Source organism: Ceratotherium simum, chromosome 38 (genome assembly GCF_057802395.1).
Source record: "Ceratotherium simum simum isolate JZ-2026a chromosome 38, ASM5780239v1, whole genome shotgun sequence".
NCBI classification, from domain to species: domain Eukaryota; kingdom Metazoa; phylum Chordata; class Mammalia; order Perissodactyla; family Rhinocerotidae; genus Ceratotherium; species Ceratotherium simum.
Genome location: NC_141937.1, coordinates 25,583,528 through 25,600,528, shown reverse-complemented (window position 1 = coordinate 25,600,528; position 17,001 = coordinate 25,583,528). Strand labels below are relative to the sequence as shown.

General features: G+C 43.4%; 1 protein-coding gene across 1 annotated transcript in view; it reads right to left on the bottom strand.

Annotated features, from left to right (window-relative positions):
- SASH1 (SAM and SH3 domain containing 1) overlaps window positions 1-17,001 on the bottom strand; it is a 180,441-nt gene that overhangs the window by 26,319 nt on the left and 137,121 nt on the right. Inside the window, exons 9-11 of the mRNA XM_087425207.1 lie at window positions 10,551-10,683; window positions 6,122-6,468; window positions 452-526 (exon numbers count right to left, since the gene is read on the bottom strand). Of these exons, the coding sequence (XP_087281333.1) occupies window positions 452-526; window positions 6,122-6,468; window positions 10,551-10,683 (555 nt within the window). The remainder of the gene's footprint in view (window positions 1-451; window positions 527-6,121; window positions 6,469-10,550; window positions 10,684-17,001) is intronic.

The window sequence follows — 17,001 nt, the reverse complement described above, 5'->3', positions numbered from 1 at the left end:
GGCTTAGTATAAAGCTATGTACTTGGCCTGTGATGAGACGGTTTTTAGAAATGCTGACGCGTATTCTTGGTACCCAAATCACAGGGCTCCATCCTGTCACACGACCTGTGTGGAGTGGTCATATGCGCTGGAAACCAGCGTGAAAAGCACGTGTGCAGAAATGACTGGGACCATACAAGCCACACTCATCTGGGTTTGTGACTTGAAGAAAACTGGAAACAAAAGCATTAAAGAAACAGGGGTACTACGAGGAAGCGATGGAGGCCAGAGGTGATCGTAGTCCATTCCACGTGGAACAGTGACGAGTCTTTAAGATGGGTGTGATAGGGCTTCTTTCCCATACGACTGGAAAAGTTACCCAGTATCAATGCCCAAAGACAGTAAATGTGAAGCTACGTCAACCACGTCACTTGAATCCAAACCTTTAGCTTTTCCTCTGACGTATACTCACCACTGGGTCAGAATTATTGCTGCCAATGTGCAGAGAACGATTTGTCAAGTCAAACCCTCCAAAACTGCAGGTTCTCTGTGGAGAGGAGAGGGGAGGGTGGGAATAACCCGGTTATGCTTATGTCAGCCAGCAGTGCACCAACCCAACACACTTCCCGTTCACAGGACACCACCGAATCACACATGTGTTACAGGATGAACGGAGGAAACAAGAAATGATGAGGAAAAAAGTTCATGATTCATGTTATAAGAAAACTTGACTCATTCTGCCCTTACACAGGCCACTGGAACTGTGCCTACACCAGAGGTCCAGCATCCCCTTAACGTGCAAAATCCAACCGGTCACAAAAAAAAATACACTACAACAAGTCCACGTGTTAAGTGTTGTAAATCTCCCTGTCTCTTAGCAACAGAACTTCCCCCTCCAGGCCCCTAACATCAGCTGTATAGAGTAGTGATAATGAGGGAATATGTATTAGGGGATCCGTGTGCTCCCAGGGGTCTTGGGAACCAGGGTCTGCAGTTCTATGCAGAGCTTGCCACTGACAGCAGTCTTCTCTACCAGACTCTTGTTTTGTTTAGTTTTAAATCTCTGAGAAGGGGGAAAAGGTTATGTTTACAGTAGTCCAATCAGGCCAAGAGGATTACTCACTCATTGCTTCCCTGACCTGGCCAAAAATGCTGATAACTTTCCCATCTAACTGCCCAACTTAATTAATTAGGACCTTTTTCTCAGTGTATAAAGTGAAGACATCACATTTGACCAGAGAGAAAAAGGCTGATTCAGTGACTGTCTTTGACCATACTGCTGAATTTCAGTAGGAAAACACCCATGTTACAAAGAATGAAAACTTAACAGTTGGTCTCAAACTTTATGGAATTGCTTATATTTCAGTGATTTTACATTTCAGAACTTTGTTTGAATTCTCTGTTGTTTTTCTAGCCAAAGGTACTCAATGACCACCACCACTCTCCCCCTGCAAAAAAATTCCGTAAGAAAAAAGAGAAACTCAAAGCATACTAATTTTTGTTACCACTGATTATCTTTTTAAGCAATTGGTAATAAAAGTTGAATAGCAGAATTGGGTTCCAATATTTTATATTACCTGTTTCTCAGAGAACTCTAGTTAACAGCTATTAAATGGGAGAAATGAACAGAAAAGAATAATGTATACTCTAAACATTACTTATTTATTTTTTTTTAATAATTTTATTTATTTATTTATTTATTTTCCCCCAAAGCCCCAGTAGATAGTTGTATGTCATAGTTGCACATCCTTCTAGTTGCTGTATGTGGGACGTGGCCTCAGCATGGCCGGAGAAGCAGTGCGTCGGTGCGCGCCCGGGATCCAAACCCGGGCCGCCAGCAGCGGAGCGCGCGCACTTAACCACTAAGCCACCGGGCCGGCCCTAAACATTAGTTATTTAAAATAAATATACTTCAGATACATAATAATTAACTAAATTCAGAAGGTAGAAACATCCAGGAAGGAAAATGCCCATGATTCTGGAATCTCACAGATCGTCCTGGTTCTGCCACGTCCTTGCTGTGTGACCACAGGTAAAGTACTTAAACTCTCTTGAATTTTGATTTATCTGGTAAAATACTGTCTATAGTATATATTTGAAGACTTCTAATTTACTGCCTGGCACCAAGCAGACACTTGATGAATGTTGGTTTTTTCCATTACTTTTCTTTCCGGCTACACTGAGAATTTGGCAGCTCGTGCTGACGACTGTCATACTGAAGTTTAGGCTTAGTCAACACTCTAAATTTGCAAATGAAGGGCTGGAGCTCAGTTCTGGGCCTTACATTCCAGGAGCTTCCATTGTAATACCAGAGCATCCCAAGAATGGGCCAAAAAGTGAGCAATGGCAGGCTTGGCAGAAGGGAGATAGATGCGGAAGTGTCACAGGAGGCACTTCGGGATAACTAGCATTCAGGCTGTCACACAACTGTTTCTCTCCTTCACCAAAGCCACTGTTGCTGTTTTAAATAATCTACCATGGACATGATTTCCAGTGCACGCTATTCTAATTTTATATTAAATATCAGATATGATTTCCCTTATAGCCAGCTTAACTAGACCTGTATCTTTTCTATAAAAACAGAAAGACTCATTTCTGTAAAAACGCCCACCAAATCTCTGAACCTAGAGGCAGTGTTATGACCACCTCTCAAGGCTAATTTTTAACATTAACTTTCCCTTTCCAGCTCATGATGCCAAATGATTTTCTCATTTTTGCAAAGGCAGAGATTTCATCCTAGTTCCTTTCCTGTGACTCAGGGCTTCACAGACACAGTATGGTGCCCAGATGCCTCATCATTTTATGGCTTTTTCATTTCCCTGCTTTAAATTCCAGCAACAACTACAACACTAGAGCCCAGCATGCTATTTCTGATGCATATGAAATAACTGACAAAGAATTTATGTGGAAACTATAACTGCAATAAATTTGAAGCTCATTTATGTCTCCAGATGCCTGCTGTATTCATTTATTCCTAAAATAAAAAGCTTAAAGAGTGAACTGGTTTTCTTAACTACCAACTAAAACCTCTCCCACTGATATGCTAAGATATCTGGAACTGGTCCTTCCTTATCAATGGAGGACGGACAAAGACTAGAACAATAAACACTGCTTGAACTCATCTCCAATTTTTTCTGTATTACAAGTACTTCTCAAAGCAGGGCACTTTCAAGAGAAAATAGACTGCAGAGAGAATAGTAAAAGAAAGTAAACCCATCTTTGACTTTGGTGGTCTACATAAATGAAGCCTAAATGAGGTTTTTTTAGGTTCATACATCTCCTGTATAGATAATTACAAGAACATTTTAGATAGATGTTTGTGGGTGAGGAGAGCCAGTCAACGGAATGGTCATGCAGTTGAAAACATGTTTTGGGGGGAGTTGAATTTTAAAAATGGACAAAATTCCAAAATGTCATGCATGTCTGCTCGCCCGAACAAAAATTGAATGACCAAATGAAAAGCAAAACAAATGACCATTTCCAGTGAGTACAAAGCATTATCATTTCCCTGAGGTTTCATCAAGCAAATATGGCATTTTTTAAAAGACAAAAAGATCAAGATTGAAGATTAAAGGAAACTGTGTGCTTTTGGATAAAATGAAGGAGATACATGACAAGAAGAATGGAAGAAACTTTTTAAGTAAACCAAGCAAAGAAATAAACTCTTTCTGTTGTTAGAACATGTGTTCCCTTATGTTCTTTGAATAATTAGAAAATTAAATTTTGTTTTGCCGATTGTACAATTATACTTACAATAAAAAGTCTGTGAAAAGTTCTAATTTAGCATTGAACACATATCTCATCAAGTATTAAAACTGTTCAAACTGTCTTAAACTCAGAGCACCTTAAAAATATCCAGCCTCAGGCTGAGACTTGGAATAGCGATTACACAGCGCTACCTTTTCGAGGGAAAAACAAATTGGTACATCAACACAAGCTTGTTCAGATGTCCATACTCAAGGTCAATGAAGAATTCACCAATGGCCCAGACTGTTAAAAATTAGCACAGATCTTAGAAATATAACTTCTAGACAGAAAGTCCTGATGAAGTTATATTATTAATCCAGCAATAAACAATATGAGGGGCACACAAGCAATTCAAGGAGCTCAATTTGGAAAAAGTCTCAGTATTACATGATTTAAACTCAAGGGGGTGAGTCATCAATTAACAGAGAGAGGCAGATCTGCTCTATCAAGGTCATGTCAAAAGATACGGAGGCAGATGAACTGGGCAGAACACTTCTGAAGGTAAAAAATAAATTATACCAAGACTGCTTAGCCACAGATAACTTACAAAAGATCCAGGAGTCAGAACCGAATGAGTGAGAAAATTTGTTATTTTATAACAAAAACATAACCAACCCAGAACTGTTGCCATGGTGTAGAAAGAACCAGAAGGAAAGTTGTTACTAAGAGTATTAAAAGTGTTGCAAGATTTATATGAATGTGAAAAGATGGAAAATAAGATCTAGCGAGAAAGTCAATACATGTGGGAATATCTGGAAAACCTCAGGGCTAAGACGGCCCTAATGATCTTTTCAGAGCAGAGAAGGTCATTTTAAGGATGACATTGACCAACTAGTCTCCATTTCCACAAAAGCAGAACTTGACTGAACGAATTCAAATTATGGTAATCATCTAGGGAAGAACATCTTACTCGTGAATGTGAAGGACCCTGGGAAAAGCCCCCACGGGAGGCTGAAGTACAGTCTCTTCCTTCAAATCCCTAAAAGGGGACACAGCCAGCAGTCCAGAGTGGATTAAGCAGGGCACCAGGGCACAGCAGCGCCAGCAAGCCCACAGTCCCTCCCTGTTCTGCGAGATTTTATATGGGCTATTGTGCAAGCTAAAAGTTGGGTGAGAATTTCAGGGGGAAAATATCTATATCCTTAAGTTCAACATAAATCATGGCCTAAAAATAAATTTTACGAGGTCTCTAATAATTCAGGAATAAAATTGAAAAACATCTTATTATTCGAAAGTAAGTACTTTATGCCTTTCTATGTATAGAAGAATATACGGGGCAGTGGAGAACATTTCTAAATATTGACCCCCTTGTTTAAAAAGATAAGAACATCAAATATATTTAAGCAAAACAGGAGATTTCTTTCCTCTGGTCTTTTTTTCCTTTTAGATTTAAGAACTTTCCATTTACCCCTACTAATAAAAGCAATATACTTGACAATGTTTACAAATCACCAAATTGGTGATTATGATGAAGACAATCTTTCCGTGAGCTATTGTTTTATATTTAACTGAAAGACTAAGCATCTGTTTTAGGGGCAAAATGTCCTTCTGTTTTGCATCAGTTTCTCTGAGGTCAAGTGACATGATAGCCAAGGATCAAGCAGCCACTCCCAGAGGGAGGCTAAACCCCACCCCTGAACAGCCCTTCTCTGGATCAGCTTCAATGTCTAGTTTTAATTAAAAATCAAACAGCTTCAACTGGCAAGAGGACAAAGGGAAAAGAAGAAGAGGCCGTTACTAAGTGAAAGGAGGGTTAGAAATTGGAGGTGATGGAATGGACCCTGAAGGGATGAAGGGATGAGTAGAGGAGGAGGAGGATGCCAGGCTCCATGAAGAAAGGCCATAATGCTTGACTGCACATCACAGAAATGACAAGGCCGTCCTGGTGACCCTCTCTGGGACTCACAGACTTCTGGTGGATTCTCAAGAGAACCCTTTTAGTACAGCGGTCCACCGTGGCGGCCCACTTCCTCTTTGCCTCCTCGTCCTCCTCCAGCAAGCACCGCCTTAGGTCCTGCTTCTCAGCCTTGCTCAGGCTCCTGTCTGAGGCAGGACGCACTAGCTGGGTCAGGTTCAGGTGGCTGTACAGGCTGCGCTCCACCACGTAGGTGATGTTGAACTCGCTGACGGAGGGGCGCCCGCGACCCCTCCTGCCGGGGACGCTGCAGCCCCCGCCCCCTCTGGGTTTCTGCCGGAGGAGCTGCAGGTCACAGGTCGAGCTGTTAATTCCTTTTCTGGAGGGTCGCTGGCAGAGAAAAGCTCTGGAACACGAATAATTAGTATCCGTTTTCTTCCATCGGATCTGCTTCCGGACACTCTGAACCTCCTCCAGGGACACTAGGAGGTGGTGCCTGCGACGGTGGTTGTCACAGAAGCAAACACTGTCGGTACTTACCCCGTGGCTCAGAGACCCCAGACTCTTCTTCATCTCCCCCTCAGTGAGCGAGCGGGAAACCTTCTGGGTCTTTTCTTCTTCTGGATAAGAGAAGAATGTCCCCATCTTCTTGGGGGGCTTGATCAGGCCCCGACTTTCTCCTTTGCTGAAGGTTTTGACCAACTTCCTGCCAGCTCCCCAGGTATCCAGGCTGGTAGATGATGGAGACGTGGTGAGAGAGTCTGAATCATCTTCTGGAGGTTTCTCAGGCGAGCCATCAAAGAAAAATGGCTTCTTGTGCACTCCAGAGTAAAGGGCGGACCGCTCATCCAGGACTGGGGCATTCTCAAACACAGGTTCCTCCCCGCCTGGAGGGGAATCAACACAGACAGGGTCATGATCTCCTGTAGACACAACCTTCGCGTTCTCCCACAGATCTGTCTCTACACCCGCCCCCCTGCCAAAAATCAGCCAGTCCACGCAGAAACCAGTGATCTCCCCTATATCACTTACTCTCTTCATACACTCAGCTCCCACTTAAATAAATGCATATCAAAAAGAAAATAATTGAATTCTGCAAACATGGTTTCACACAAGCTTAATGTTAAAAGGTTTCAGATGTGTTTTCTTCTCCTTCTTTAAATATCTTTGTAGACCAAACACCTTAACAGGCTTATTAAAAATGCCATTTGGGAAATCTAAGCCAGTCATTATTACCATATTCCTTAGCGTCGAATGATAACAATCCTGCCCAGTTTGTCGGTACAATCCTCAGGTGCCAGGAAGCAGAATCTTTTCCCTCTCTGAAGGGCCTTCCTGTTGAGTCTGGAGGGCTTTTTATAGTTAGAGTGTGATGAATGTTGTGTGGCAGACACTGATTTTTTTTATTGGTACATGTGCCATTTAAGTTATTAAATCACCAAGGGAGTCTGGTACAGAAACACCATAAAGGGTTGTAGCTTGCAAATGAGGCTGACAAATGGTCCCTGGTTGACAGGCCAAACACAAAAAGCTAGGGAACTGGGTGATCCCAGCCAGACATTCCCATCAAGTCAGGCCCTGCTAAGAAGCAGCAAGGGCATTTAAGGGCCTGAACACGTAAGCAGCCCCATCGAGTGTTCCACTTCATCTCAAGGATTCCAGCTCTTGAAGCCTTTGCTGGAGCCAGGTGTCGAGCCAAGCCCTCCAGAGCCCAGTGGAAAGGTCTGGACTCGCTGGCAGGAAACCTGAGTTCTTTTCTGCGTGTTATGTGAATAGATGCGAGGAAAGAAGTAGGTCAAACTGTGGGTGTAGTGGTCCTAACTGGCTGTGTCCCTTTAATTATAAGGAAACTTTTGAACATTGCAGCTTTCCACCAGCTGAACTGTAAAGGGGAAAAAATACAAAGTTCCTTGGAACAGAGGGATGGCACTAAATATGCTAGCTGGGACGAGGGCACCAGTGCGTGGCTGAACGTCAGAGACAAAGGGAGAGCGCTGCGCGTTCAGAGGCAGAAAGGTGAGCAGATGGGTAGGAGTCCTTTAAAATTCCAGAAGTTTCTTATTTTTCCAACTGATGGGAATTACAGTTACAAATATAAAGAAAAAAAGAACCACTGCTATTAAATACAACCCAAGATTGACTTGGATGTCAAGGAGATGGCGGTGGGAGGGAGAATCAAAACTAGGTCCAGTCCAAAGTTCTCCATAATCTACAGCACAAATATAGTCACTTAAGACTTATTCCTGGATTTTTCAGGAGAGTTTCAAAGCAGGGTCTAGGGCTCTGAGAAGAATTCACCAGACGAGAGGCAGTGTGCGATTATTGTGAAACTTTCTTGCTCCTTCCTCAGGACATCTGATGAGTAAGGTAGAGAGACCAAGGGTCCTTATGCTGTTGCAAGTAAAGATGGCAACCTCTTCTGGATACAGCGTACCTCCACTTCCAGGAAGAAGTGAGGGGGCCAAGACGAGAGGCACAGCCTGGTGGTAGAGGCAGCCCAACAGTGGACTTCTCTATAAAGGTTGTCCAATCACAGGTCATGGCTCGACATTTAGCCCAAGTATTCACAGAGCTGTGCAAAGGCCCTTATCTACCCACAGTCCTAAGGGGCTTTGGGGAAGTCAAGTGGGTTGACTGGCTATTTTAAGGACTGGTCACTCAGCCGTGGTCTCTAAATTTTCTGGACTCTGCTTTTAGGGTTGTCATCAGAGGCTCCAACACTTCCGTGTCACATTTGAGTCTGGAACCAGCTGGTGCACACATGTCCATGACATTATGTAGCTCCACTTCCTGGTTCCGGAAAGTGGGCATCTGGTAAGGAGTTTGCAGGAGATGTGGTGAATGCTTCTAAAGTGGCCACATCAGCTTGTGCCGGGGGCCAGCCTCTCGGGGTCTGGGCTCTTCTGCCTGTGCCTGACCCAAGGCCTGACTCCTCGGGTTTCGAGCATCATTTTTCCATTCTCCTTGGACTTGAAAGGACAACTATCCTATCGGGAGAAGGACAAGCAAGATGGGCTTGCTCCATGCTCCATCATCATTTGGAGTGATTTGCTTCACACAGTGACCTCTATCGATCTCATTCAGCTGAGATCAGAATACGAAAGGAAAGGGATTTTGATGGGAGGCGGGAGGTAGGATATGGGAAGACTCAGCGCCAAGAGCACAGATTTACGCTCTAGATCCCAGCCCTGGCTCTGCCACTCACCATCTCCACAACCTTAACTCCTTCATCTCTCTGAGTCTGTTTCCTCACCTGCAACATGCCTACCCATCTTACTAATATCTACTACAGGGCTATTGAGAGAATAAAACTAAATGAAGAGAGGTATGCGAAGGTACTTTACGAGCTGAAAAGCACTGTACAAAAGCTGACGATTCATTATCGGGTTACAGATGTGCCGGAGCAACAGCACAGTGATAGGAAACCAGGCTACATTCTATGCTGGGAAGACCATGACTGACACGCAGGTATTAAAACACCCAAATGTAGGGCCGGCTCCGTGGCTTAGCGGTTAAGTGCATGCGCTCTGATGCTGGCGGCCCGGGTTCGGATCCTGGGCGCGCCCCGAGGCACCACTTCTCCGTCCAACGTGAGGCCGAGTCCCACGTACAGCAACTAGAAGGATGTGAACCTATGACATACAACTATCTACTGGGGCTTTGGGGGGAAAAACTGAATAAATAAAAAAATCTTTAAAAAAAAAAAAAACAAAAAACACCCAAATGTAAAATCAGCCTTGCACCCAAATGGAAACAGAGTTACCACGCAAAAAGACACCCAAATGGAACCCTGGAATTAAACACATTGTAAGTTTATGAAATTGGCCATAAAGCAGATCTGTCTCTCTCTCTCCCCTCTTTTCTTTTCTCTTTTAATCTCTTCTCTCCCACAATAACGCCCCCACTTTCAATATTCCCCTAGAGGATTTAAACTGATACATAATTATAACAAAAAAAAATTATAAAACAGCAATAATAACAACAGGAAACCCTATCTATGTAAACAAGGGGAAATTCAGTTCTCTCCAGGGCTTGATTTATGTACAACAAAAAAGCCTCCACAATGATAATTTTTTAATCTACACATTAAAATCTTGAAATTCCTCACAATGTAGATGTGGCATTTTAACAAGTAGTATGCTTTTTTTTTAAAAAAGACTTATTCTTTCCAGGATTTTTTCCAATTCACTTATCCATTGCCAAATAGGAAATCTTATTCTTTTATTTTCTCTTTTTGGGAGAATTTTACAAGATGCTGCAAATGCACGTTACAAACAATAAGAAAGATGAACGGGGTGGAGATTTAAACTGTCATGATCACACTTCAAAGGTTAACTACTCATTATAAGAAATCTAAGTTTATGCCCCTTTTGACATGATTGCTTCATCTGACAAGTGGCTTAGCCAGCAATATGGCCCTGAAAGATCCACTTAGAATGGAAGGTCCTTAAAGTCCCATTTGAATTGAGACTTGAGACTGTTTACAGAAAGAATAAATCATCCAAAAGGATATTAGAGATCCAAAAGGATATTAAGCGCCTCCATTGTTAGATGTTTGCCTGAGGTGGATGTATATCAAATTTGGACTAAATTCACTAGGCAAAAACTATTGTCCTTTTGGGGACAGAGGCTTACGCTAAGAGGAAGTTATAATAAGAGTTTATATAAAATGGTATAAGCTCAAAATTAAAGCTGTACCACACCTTGAGAAAATTTCATTGTCATAAACAGGTCATTTCCCACCTTTGTAATATTTAAATTACTAAGCCCCACAATGCTGGACACTGGGATCCCTCATTCTGTCACATGCTGAGTATTACCCTGCTGGCATGCAGACCCAATTCTCTCTCTGCCAGCCTCAGCCAGTACTCAGTCTATTTCTCATTTGAAATCATAATCTTTTTCTGCTGAAAAACGGACCCCCCAATGCTTTATTTGGGAACAACCAGAGTGGAGTTTGCTTCTTTACCTTCAGTGCTGGGTTTTTTCATTTCTTCCACCCTGATGAGTTTCTTTCTCACTCTGCGAGTGGAGTTTACCAGCTTGTGTAACCTCTTAAACTTCACCGACTCCTCGGTTTCATCATCCGATTGTTCTCTTGACTGGCAAAGAAACAAAGGACACATTAATCAGATAATGGCGCTAGAGCTTTGCTCTTGCAGCCGGGTGCAGCCCAGCCTCTCTGCCAGCTGAACGTGGGGCACCCACAAATCTGCCAACAGGTTCACGAAGCTCCACCTACCATCTTCAGGTCTAATTCAGCGAAGAATTAGGTCCTGGGCTCCACCACACACACCCTTGCCCTTGCCGGGCACGTGGTGCATTTGTCTCAACTACTTCCCGCTCCTCTATAGGGAGAACTCCGGCAGGACTCTGTCCAAGGCTGGCCCTGTTATTCCAGTTACACCGCTGCAGTCTGAGCCAGGCTCTCATCTGTCGGGCCCATCAGGACTTGCAGTTACGTGGTCATCAACTCCTTCTCCAAACCAAAACTCTGTTGACTTGTTCCAGTCCTCCCCGAAAATCAAAAACAGCAGGGCAGGAAAAGGAAAGAGATGCAGAAAGCCGCCTCCTACCCCATTTGTTAGAACCGTCTGCCACATCTCAGCCACCCCTTGCTCCTCTCCCAGCTCCTTCCGAGAGCTCACAGGCGCGCATGAGGACAGACCCTGCATTCCTCCAAGAGGGACGAGGGAAAAAGCTGACCTTTTCAGCCATACAGTGCAGTCCATATTCCCTAGCATCTCATTGCGTTTTGCAACGATTCAAGTATGCTCGGCCCAGCTGTTTCCCCTCAAGTATCCAACATTACAGAGAGCGGAAAAAAAAATTTCTCTCTGCAGCAGTGACCCAAGCGAAAAACAATCCTTTCCTTGTGAACAAAATGAGGGTTTCTTTTCCAAGTCGGCTCCAACATTCAACACGCAGATTCCTCTGTTTTATCTGTTCAAAATGTGAAAAAGCAAAAGAAATCTCCAGCTACGTGGGCGTGCTGCACGGGCCGGGTGCTCAGGCATCCCCAGGAGTGCAGAGCCCGGCGGAAACGTGCAGCCTCGGCACAGCCCAGGCAGCTGTGAGCCACTCCGGCTCATCCTGCGCATCCTGGCAACAAACTTCCCTCCATTTCCTCAAACCTGGTTCACTGAAAGAAAAGGGAGAGAAGTGCTTCAAACGGAAACACAAAATAGAATCCACATCTCTGAGTCTAGTATGGCGATTTTCCCCGCAAGAAATGCTCTCATCAATCCCAACTTTATAGACAATCAAATAGGCAAGCAAGAGTTAGCAGAAAACAGTTCAAGAGGAAATGAGGTAGAGATTATATTAATTATTTGGCATAAAAATGGTGCACGTTGCAAATCCACAAATATTTCCGTGGCACCCCGCACTATGTGAGGGATAAATACAACCCACTTCCTGGCCTCTGTCCTCACCCTGGAGCTCCCAGCATGGAGCCATTGCACTTTCCACATGACCATAAGCAAACCATTCACCAGCTCAGGAATAACTATTATAACCCATAAATGGCAAGTCATCAGGACACGGGTACTTCTCAGCCTTCCCTTCTGAGAAGTATATCAATATATATATTGATATATATATCAACTCTGTCCAATTTCTCTAAAATTCCTGGATAAACTGTTGCATACACATTTAAGAATTAAAGTTAACTCCTGGTAATGAAGAATAGAAATCAGACCCCCAGGAAAAGGGGGAAGGAGGATACATTGTACGATGATGGGCAGGCTTAATGTGTTTGGTCTAAAAAATTACAATGAAATAAGAACTATAGCTCCTACTACATAATGGTACTGCCTGGTTTGAATTTTATTTTTACTTGGTTGAATTGTTGATGTGTGCTGAGATGGTCAGAGTGGTAAACCAGAGGAATGAGAAGAACTTGATTAACCCTCATTCTGGGTAATCGGCACCTGAACAAAACCACAGTGCATGGAATCACACATGAACACTTTAAAACATCCTGCCTTCTTGATGCACCTCAAAAGCCAAGCAATTCTCTAATAGAAGAAGAATCAACATTAGATTACAGATAGTCTCTGTACATACCGGTGAGACACCCTAAAATATGTCTGGAACCCTCACATTAGAAAATTCTAAAGTCAAGTGAAAAAGAAATAAGCACAGGTTGTTTATAATCAAGATACAGGAAGCTACTTACAGGATGAAAACCACTGATGCATATAAACATCATATCCAGCTTGGGGGCTGCTGATGGGTGGGGGGGTAGTAGGTGGGTGTGTGTGTGTATGGAACGGGGGGAATAAAAAGAGAAATGGGCTATACAAAGAAATTATATAAAAATCTCGAGTTCACCAAGACACAAATCATTTGTAGGAAAGGCGCCAACAGAAGGAACTTTTCAGGGAGAAATCACAACAATTAAACCTGGATGACAGATTTAAAGGCAATGACGCCTCCTCCCACCCCCTCAAGTCCTACTTTCCTCTACCCAGATTCACTGTGGTGAGAAATAACATATTCCAGGTACTTATTTAATTGCTTTCACACATTCCATCTATTTTTGGGAAACAGGAGCTCTTTAGAACTTTGAACTAATGTTATTTTTATTTTTCTAAAAAAAAACTCGAAGGTTTCAGAGGTGTTTGCCACTGACAAATCAAAAAGCAAGGCAACCTAGAACTTTCTTTGCATCATCATGTTTTGGACACTAGACAAGACAGAGGCAGCACAATTTATATGAAGAAAAAGGTAAAATAAAACCAGTCATTCAAGAAATACGTATATTTAATAGAAGATTTCCTCTTAAGTCAGCCCAGAAGCCACTGGAGTTGAACAATGAATCCCAAGGATGCTTTTTATTGATGGAGAGGTGTTGACTTCTCACTTCCTCCTGAGTCCAGAGGAAAAAGAGTTGTGAAATATTTGCCTTCAAAAAATGTTCTCCAGCTGTTTTAACATAAAGACTCTGTAAAAGTCATGCATTTCTTTTAAACTGGGGAGTAAAGCTTAAATTTTTCATTTCAGGTTTCGCCTTCTAAACAATCATGTGCTACTTCCCAGATGCTGAAAATAACATATTCTGTCTTTTTATTCAGAAAATACACTCCCAGAAATGGAGGTTTGAGAATTTAAAAAAAAATGTAAATAAAAATATATACTTTTTTAATTGTTATAATGTTATACATATTTAAAAGAAATCTCCCACCTGGAGGAACTTTGTTGAAGATGAAGGAAATCTGCATTGTATATAAAATGAATGACTGAGTCATTTAGATGATTAAATAGGCTTAGAACTATTATACAACAGGTTTTAAATACACTACTGTGAAAAAAAACAACAGTAAATGTTTATACACATTCAAACACAAGACGGTATCACCTCCCCTCCCATCCTGCCTCAGGTCAGAGCACTAAAATAAACTTTGATTGTCTTCTAAAGGAGAAGGGTAAAAAATCATCTGTATAAAACCTCCCACCCCTAAACCTTTAATAGAAAAGGGCAATTAATTCATCCCACCAAAGGTAGTGGAAAAGTGGATTTACAATATCGTAAATAGAAACATTTGATTTCCAGCCTCTCTATTGCAAATTTTTCCACCAGAAAGCCCATATGGCTCAACTTTTAATTACTTTGGCTAATGCTATATGTAGTAATTCTGCGGTGAATGCTTAAGTGTTTCATTTCTGGTTTCCATGGCAACATTACATCAGATTGCAGACAGCTGGCTCCACAGTTTTAAACCATAACAAATTGACCAAGCCAAGGCACAAAACTATAGCTGCTTTAAAGAGAGAGTACACCATTCGCCTGCCAGGGTTGCTGAATGAGGAACCTATGGGGCCCGCTTGGCATGCAAGAGGAGGGTGGAGCCTCCTTCCTTCTCAGCTTCCTTTGGAACATGTGCGTCCTTGACACATCTGCAGTGTTCTAATAGGAAAGACATGGAGCCAACGTGGAGAAGTTTTTATAACGCAGCTATATGAACAATAATCAGAAAAAAAGGAACGCCATTAACAGCATCTGTAGACACAAAAGTTTGTGTGCTGGGGCGAACTAAAAGTATCCCCTCGCTGTTCAACTTAAGCCTGTCACCACAGGTCGGTAACAGATACTTCACGCTGTAACAAACAGTTCTTGCAACAAACGTTTCCAAAAGCTGTACAGCACACAGTTGTGCAGACACAGGAGTCATGGCTGTAATCAAGCTTAAACCAGACTTGCAAGGAGCAACTGGAACCCTTTTGGGGACCACTTGAGACCACGCTGAGCACAGGATTACAACTGTGCCCACTGCAGAAATACACTCAGCTTACACGCCCAGCTCCAAAACCCCAGCACACTGTCCCAGTTAACAGCCAGACCAAGTCCACTTCTCTCCTCCAGAGCCACGAATGTAACACTGTAGGATACTTAGGCATTTCTGAAAAGTATCCTGAAATCGGAAATGTATGTGCTGGTGAAATTCACACAACCGTTTCTGGTTAACCCACCGCGTAATCAGACATAGACATGTCTACTCCCTAGGTCAGCTTTGTCAATGGCGTTAACCTTACAGTTAAGAGAAGGAAGCCAATCGGCTGCAGGTTTATGAAAAGCGATGTGCCCGTGCCGTCTGAGGTAAAGCCCTCCACGCTAGAAGCTTCCACCATGGACAACGGAGCTCCAAGCCACGGACACTCAATCACTCACATGTTCATCGTATTATCAAAATAATACTCACTCTTCTCCTCCAAAAGCTCTGCCTTATTACTGAGTGAGCGTGCTAGGAAAGAATGCTGAGTTATAAGGTGGAGAAGTAAACAAGAGAAGGACAGATCGAGAGGAATTTGACTAGAAAAGAGAGAAGCATCGCAGCCAGGAGCAATCAAAAAGCTTCTCCTCGAAGTGCCAGAAAGCGCATTTTTTCACGTGAAACAGATCCAGCGAACTGAACTTACCGGCTTCGGCATTTAGCAGGCCTAAGGGGCAACTCGGAGCACGGCCGGTACCCCCGCCCCCTCCCCACTTTGCAAGCGTCTTCACTCCTGTTCCGTCAACTCTGCAATCTCAAAGTGAGGATTAGACACTCCTCGAACATGTTCCTTTCGAGTTACATGATCAGACAGGCTCCACCGGCACGGCTTCGGATCCGAAGTAGAAAAAAAAAGTGAAGACACTGGATTCAATTAGCCGCTTTATGCTGGCTGACTGATTCCCCAGCTCCTTGCTAACTGCATAACTTGTAAGAAAGGCATAAGTCATCAGCTCTAAGCAAATCTCCTATTCACCACAAGGAAAAAAGGGAGTGTTGTACGTGGCAAACAATCCCTGTTTTCACTGACGAAGGCTCTCTGACCTCCCGCTGGCCTCCAGTTCCTTAATTACTGTCTATGGAATTCCAGAGAAAGGAAAAAAGAACGCGAGAATCTGAGCAAATCCGAGATGAGGACGAACCCTCACAAGTGACCGGACTTAAAAAAGATCTCTTTTGCAGATATTCTTCTCAACACCCCCCGAAGGGAGTAGTCTCGATTGAAAATAGACACCTTCCCATGGCTATTTTTGAAATTACTGAATTAAAACTTATGATTTTGGTTTTCTCCAAGAATCGTCACTTTCTGCTCTCTGTCTCCCCGCTCCTTTTTCTATTTTTGCCGCTAGACTCAATGTAGGATGTTTCCCTTTCACTGACGCTTCTAAAACCGTCTTACCCAATTGTTTCAATGATCATTTCAGAGCAGCTGAGTTCTCTTGCATTCTAGAACCGTGAGCTTGAGGACTGTGTCGCAAGATGATCTTTTAATTTTCTTAGGGGTGTCTGGGGAGCCACAGGCACATGCTGTTACTTAAACAGAACATTCTCGGAACGAGACAGGACTGAAAACCCATGTGAAGCTTCCATGTCACGGGTGGCACAGCATATCTATTTTCAGGGCTAAACCCATTCAGTTGGGTGAGCCATGTACACCCCCTGTGCAGTGCAAGCTGCCCATTCCTGGGTGCCTCTCTCGTGAGACCACTCATGGGTCTTACTTATGTATTAGCAAGGGCCTCTCCCTTGGGAGGACAGCACACACACGAAGACACACGTTTGTCCCACGCAGAGATCCCAGGCTGTGCCATAGACCGCCAGAGCTCATCCCCTGTGCCTGCGCTCCCGTCCTGCTCTGCGTCCCTGGGCCCCTCAGTAAGAACTGCATCAGTTTCCTTTTACCTCCGATTTTCTGCCCCAGGAATGTCTCCTCCCACCCCTGATGGAATTCCCTATTACTTCTCCCCACAAGGGCTCGCCACGCCTTCCCTGCCTATACGGTCTAGCTCCCCATTCCACAAATCCGTTCACCGACACCCTCTCTGGTTTCACACACACTCCATCCCCCACTGCTGCCTAAGGGCCCACATGTGCCGCAAGTCGTGGCAGGTGCTTTCCCGACGTTGTACTTCCAATACCCATACT